The following is a 6,000-nucleotide window of genomic DNA, read 5'->3' on the forward strand; positions in this document are numbered from 1 at the left end:
AACACATAAATAAAAAGATTGTCATTTACAATACCAATAGCTCAAACTTTCCTAATGCAAGACCTATTGCATTGCAAATGCTTGTTGTCCATGGCAATTATATTCCACAAGCGGTGAAGCCATCCTAGGTGAGTGGGCAGATATACCGATCCCCAATATAAAATATTATTCTATGTAAATATACAGGGCGAGTACTAATATGTAGCCATTATAGTGAATCTTTGGGTGAGTGCTGCATTGCAGGCACGGTGTCTGCCCTATAGTACATCTCCCCCTTTCTTTATTGCTTAGCTGTCTTCATAGGTCAATTCAATCGGATGACTGGCCTTATGCATGTGCCTGTTGCGCTGATTAAAAGAGTGCATATAGCTCAGAAATGAGCCGCCTGTCAGAGGATTTGGTAATCATCCATCTCTCGTATGGGGTAAGGTGCCCCCGAGTCTGTTGCTCTGGAGCAAAAGCCAGTGGCAGAGCTGCAGATAATTATGCATGTGCCTGTTGCGCTGATTAAAAGAGTGCATATAGCTCAGCAATGAGCCGCCTGTCAGAGGATTTGGTAATCATCCATCTCTCGTATGGGGTAAGGTGCCCCCGAGTCTGTTGCTCTGGAGCAAAAGCCAGTGGCAGAGCTGCAGATAGTGTAAGCGTTCAGTTTCAGCTAGGTCAAAATGTATGCTTAGTTGAATAAAAAAGGATCACTCCCTCCTCGATCTTATGCCCCATTGAGCAGCAGTTTGTCTGCTGCCACGGGTGCAACTTTAAAAAAAATTCTCAGATGACTGAGATTGACAAAACTTGGAAGTGTGTTGTTAAAATGAAAAAGCTTTTGTCTTCAGGTCTGTCACATTTCAGTTAAAAATGTATCTCACTTTACACCTAGCTTTTATCAACCAAATAGTAAAACACGTTCTCCTACCTGGGCCACAGGCTTAGCATCGTCTTCTCCTGTTGATGGGCAGAGTATTCCCTCCCACTCCGAAGTGAAGGAGCGTTTTATACTATCCTCTAACTAGAACATTGGCTTTAAAACTTCATACTTAGCCCTCTTAAAAATAATTTTCCGGGTCCTCTACGCGACACAGTTTAAAATTGCGTAACTAAGACCCTTGAATCCTCCAATCTTATCACGTTGAAAGTCCATGCCATCAGGGACACCATGTCCCAGTGCTGGACTTTTCTTCCATTAATAAGCAATTACTAGTAATCTGTGGCAAACCATTTTAGAAAATACTGGTCTACAGGCGTTAACACAGTGTAACAACAATCTATCCATAAAGGCTTATTGGCTTCAACATATGGTTTTCACAATCAGTAATTCAAGCTTAGTGTCTGTTTCACTATTTTTCGTAGTAAACATATCAGACCTGTCATCTGACATATTAGGTGCACTGCCTTGATCATTGCCCTGTCACAATAGCTAACTCTAGTGTATAGTATCAAACATAATCTGTGCAATACAGGCATTCTTTTTCAGTGGAAGCACCCAACTTCTGCCCAAATCGAGGAAGATCAGTGTCTGGATGGAGCTAAAGCTCCTCTCTCAATAGTGTTTTTTAAAGCTCTATTTCTGTTAATTGAAAATAAATGGTATGGCAAAATCTGTTCTGCCATGCTAGACCTGAAAAAAGAACTAGTTAGGGTTTCCATTTGCTCAGGAAAGGCTTTGTTGTGTATCACTTACTCCATGGTACCAGTGTACAAAGGTCTGAGTTAACCCCTTTTGAAGCAATTTTGAGCCCCATCTCCATTTGACATGATGCTAACATAGTCACAAAAAGTATAATATATTGAAAAGAAAACGAAGTGAAATAACTTGCTTTTGGAAAAATGAAATTGCTATGTATCACTCAGAAGAAACTAGGTACAACATCCACCAGAAAAGCTATGGGCTACTTCCTAAAGTTTTCTTATATTTCACTGGATTAGAAACCTGCATAAAGGTTCACAGCTCTTCCTATTTCAGTCTCTACGGTCCTTGAAATAAGGAGACCACCCATGAAAAAAACTAATCACAAATTGACATCTTTTCCATTTATCGGACTTCACAATTGTCAATACAGGGTTTGATGTAAATTGTGTTGTCCGCTGAATTATTTTAAAAATCTGTTTGTAGAGCATCACTAATTGTATCATTTTCCTTTCTTTATAGGTAGAAGGACACAAAGAGGATCAGAATACTGGTAACCTCAAAGAATTGGAAAGTAAAAACGAAGCTGAAATCAAAGATGTACAAAATAATACATCATTGGATAATGAATTGGGGATAAGCAGGGAAAGAATATTGCAAAATAATAATGAATGTTTGCAAAAAATGGATGAAGTATTGAACAGTACCAGTGAAGACATGGTAACCGGTGAGGACTCCTTCCGGACCGGTGAGGACGGGGGTGCCTTCCGGGCAGGTGAGGACGCGGGCGCCTTCCGGGCAAGTGAGGACGCGGGCGCCTTCCAGGCCGACGAGGACACGGGCGCCTCCCAGGCAGACGCGGGCGCCTCCCAGGCCGGCAAGGACACGGGCGCCTTCCAGGTCGGCGAGGCCGCGGGCGCCTTCCAGGTCAGCGAGGACGCGGGCGCCTTCCAGGCCGACAAGGACGTGGGCGCCTTCGAGGACACGGGTGCCTTCGAGGACACGGGCGCCTTCCAGGCCGGCGAGGACAAGGGCGCCTTCCAGGCCGGCGAGGACACGGGTGCCTTCGAGGACACGGGCGCCTTCCAGGCTAGTGAAGACATGGGCACCTTCCAGGCCGACGAGGACACGGACGCCTTCCAGGCTGGCAAGGCCACGGGTGCCTTCCAGGCCGGCGAGGACACTGGTGCCTTCCAGGCCGGCGAGGACACGGGCGCCTTCCAGGCCGGCGAGGACACGGGCGCCTTCCAGGCCGGCGAGGACACGGGCGCCTTCCAGGCCGGCGAGGACTCGGACTCCTTCCAGGCCGGCGAGGACTCGGGCGCCTTCCAGGCCGGCGAGGACCCGGACGCCTTCCAGGCGGGGGAGGACCCGGACGCCTTCCAGGCGGGGGAGGACCCGGACGCCTTCCAGGCGGGGGAGGACCCGGACGCCTTCCAGGCGGGGGAGGACCCGGACGCCTTCCAGGCGGGGGAGGACCCGGACGCCTTTCAGGCGGGGGAGGACCCGGACGCCTTTCAGGCGGGGGAGGACCCGGACGCCTTTCAGGCGGGGGAGGACCCGGACGCCTTCCAGGCGGGGGAGGACCCGGACGCCTTCCAGGCGGGGGAGGACCCGGACGCCTTCCAGGCGGAGGTGGACCCGGACGCCTTCCAGGCGGAGGAGGACCCGGACGCCTTCCAGGCGGAGGAGGACCCTGACGCCTTCCAGGCCGGCGAGGGTGCCTTCCAAGACAGCGAGGGTGCCTTCCAAGACAGCGAGGGTGCCTTCCAAGACAGCGAGGGTGCCTTCCAAGACAGCGAGGGTGCCTTCCAAGACAGCAGTGTCATTTTACAAAATAGCGAGGACCCTTTGCAATGTGAAGATAGTGCCCTGCCAAACAGTGACGACCTCCACCTGCAAGACGAAATTCCCCTGCAATACGAAATTCCCCTGCAAGATGAAATCCCCCTGCAAGACGACCTCCCTCTGTATGAGGACCTCCCTCTGGAAGAAACTGGTGAAGGCAGTCTGCAAGATGATGATATCACTCTGCAAAACAATAGTTGCAGCATTCTGCCAGTTAATGAAGAATGGGCCATTCAGAATCAGGATGGAGTACTGCAATATAGTGATCAGGTGGACATGAACAAGAGGGTCCTTGAAAGCACAGATCTCCAAAATGGTGATCAGGGAGAACTTCAACAGAATGGAGACTATCAACCATGTAACACTCACTCAGTAGAATATATCTAACATAAGGAATTATCCTTCAGCCCAATTTAGAGCTACAATGATTATTTTAGGCTTTGAAAGATCAAAAGGCTCAAAGCATATTGAATGGACAGACCAAAGCTCCTATCTATGCGTGCTTTGTTGTAAAAAGGTTTGCTAGGTTTCACAAGAAAATTAGGCATTTGGACCAGTGGTATACAAATGAAATGTCTGAACTTATCAAAACTGTTAATGTTATTTAAGCATTGTTTCATTTTCATGATGGCTAATTTCTTCTTTAAAGTTTCATGTTAATGTTAAACTGTTAACCTGTGATGAAATAACCTTTACTATACCCAAGAACTGGAGAGAAGCATTGAGGTTATTAAACTTTTTTAAACTGTTTTTGATTTTATGCGGTTCTTGTAACATTGTGGATTGAAATAACATTTTTTTATTGCTATTGCAGTTCAAGCACATTAATGTTCCTTCACAAAATAGCTTATTTTCCTTTTGCTTTCACTGTTGTATTCATAAATTGTGAAAGGAGTAACTCAATAGGAACTAAACCAATGCATGCTATTGGTTCATTCTAACAGAAAGAACATGTTGTATAGCAGCCCAGATTACGATCATCACATGTCTGTGAAATATTTCAACAAATAACATATTTCCAAGCAGTTTGTCTTGTCTGCTTTAAGTGCTGTTTTTGGGAGATTCTTATTCTCTAACATAGATGTACGATGCGCAGACTTAATTTTCAATGCCTTTAAAGTGTGATATTGCTTTATTGATTACACCTGTCACTTGCTGACAATCATTACTGCTTTACCCTTTTAGGAGCTCTTCCTAAATTCACGTACAGGTATAGAAAGCCATTCAAAACAGTTGCTTATCTCATTTAGCTTTACTAGGCATGTTGAATGTCAGCAGAAAGAGTAACCATGTGACGATCAGTTCAGGAATGCTTAGTGATATCTAAAAACAAGCAAGTATTAGTTGAAAGGTTGCAGAAACCATGTCTCTACTTGGAAGAAACTCAAACTCCCCTTTTCGAAAGAAAAGGGATGCGTTGCCTTTTTTTTGCAAGTACCTTTTCCCAGTCAGTTTCCTAATAGGAATAGTATGCAAATTATGTTTTTGAACATGAATGTATTTTCAAAAGTACTAAATATGTAAGTGCCCACATCTCTTAGGGATACTGTGCAAAAAGCAGTATTCACACAAGTATTGCTAGTTCTTACGAATACATCGTAAAATTAATTCGTTATTCAAGAATGCCATCCAGCAATTGTTTCCTTTTTTTGTGAAAGGCATGAAGAATTGGAAAAAATAAGGGGTGTAGTAGACGTTGGCTCCAATTAATGTTTGTGAAATAAAGACACTATTTGGGAAATATATGGCTGCACTTTAAGAGACATTAAAATTGAAAGCAATTTTGTTTTTGAGGCAGAATAGTGGCATAGAAATTAAACACAGAAATGTATTCTTACCACAGTTTCTTCAAAACCTTTGAAATATTTTACCATGTAAAGTATTTGGAGTCCTATTTAAAGTCCTATTTGTAGTGGGCAAGTAAATAGCTTATTTTTCAGAAACATTGTTTGAATGCACACCTTCAGACATACTGTAACAGATTTTGGCTTTGAACATCTGCAGTGATCTTATTACATGTAAGTAGAATGGAGTGCAAACATTGTATATCTTGTTACATTTGGTACCATTTCACTAATAAAAAGAAAAGTATTTTAAAGGAGTCCTTTCTTTCCTAGGGTTTTAGAGTGGGGTTCTTTTAAATCTGTTAAAGCAGCTCAAAGACCATCTCAAACTGTGGGAGCGTTGGAGCTGAAGGGTTAGGGAAAGCCCTGAGAACCCAATGATCTCCATAAAACACTTTTACCAAACTGACTGGCTGATAAGTAGTGCATATGTGTAACTCACTTTAGGTTTTTCGTTAGTTGGGACCTTAAAGTGGGGGGTTCAAGAAGTAGAGATTGAAAGAGTGTGGGAGTTAGAACTGAGGGGGATTTGAGGGTAGTGCCTTTAAGAGGAATTGGGACCTAACAGTGTCTCACCACCAGGGTAACTTGATTTCATAGAGCGAGAGAGAACTTATGTGTACAAGTTGCTTCTCACTGACTGATTCATCTACTGAAGCCGAGGAGCCAATGAAGAAATTG

General features: G+C 44.4%; 1 protein-coding gene across 1 annotated transcript in view; it reads left to right on the plus strand.

The window, feature by feature from the left end:
- The window catches only part of SREK1 (splicing regulatory glutamic acid and lysine rich protein 1), a 141,645-nt gene extending 136,072 nt beyond the window's left edge, over positions 1-5,573 (plus strand). Inside the window, exon 4 of the mRNA XM_086963489.1 lies at positions 2,150-5,573. Coding sequence (XP_086819615.1) covers positions 2,150-3,862 — 1,713 coding nt within the window. The 3' untranslated portion in view covers positions 3,863-5,573. The remainder of the gene's footprint in view (positions 1-2,149) is intronic.
- The last annotated feature ends 427 nt before the right edge of the window (positions 5,574-6,000 follow it).

This window comes from Lissotriton vulgaris, chromosome 3_1, assembly GCF_964263255.1.
Source record: "Lissotriton vulgaris chromosome 3_1, aLisVul1.2, whole genome shotgun sequence".
Classification (NCBI taxonomy): Eukaryota; Metazoa; Chordata; class Amphibia; order Caudata; family Salamandridae; genus Lissotriton; species Lissotriton vulgaris.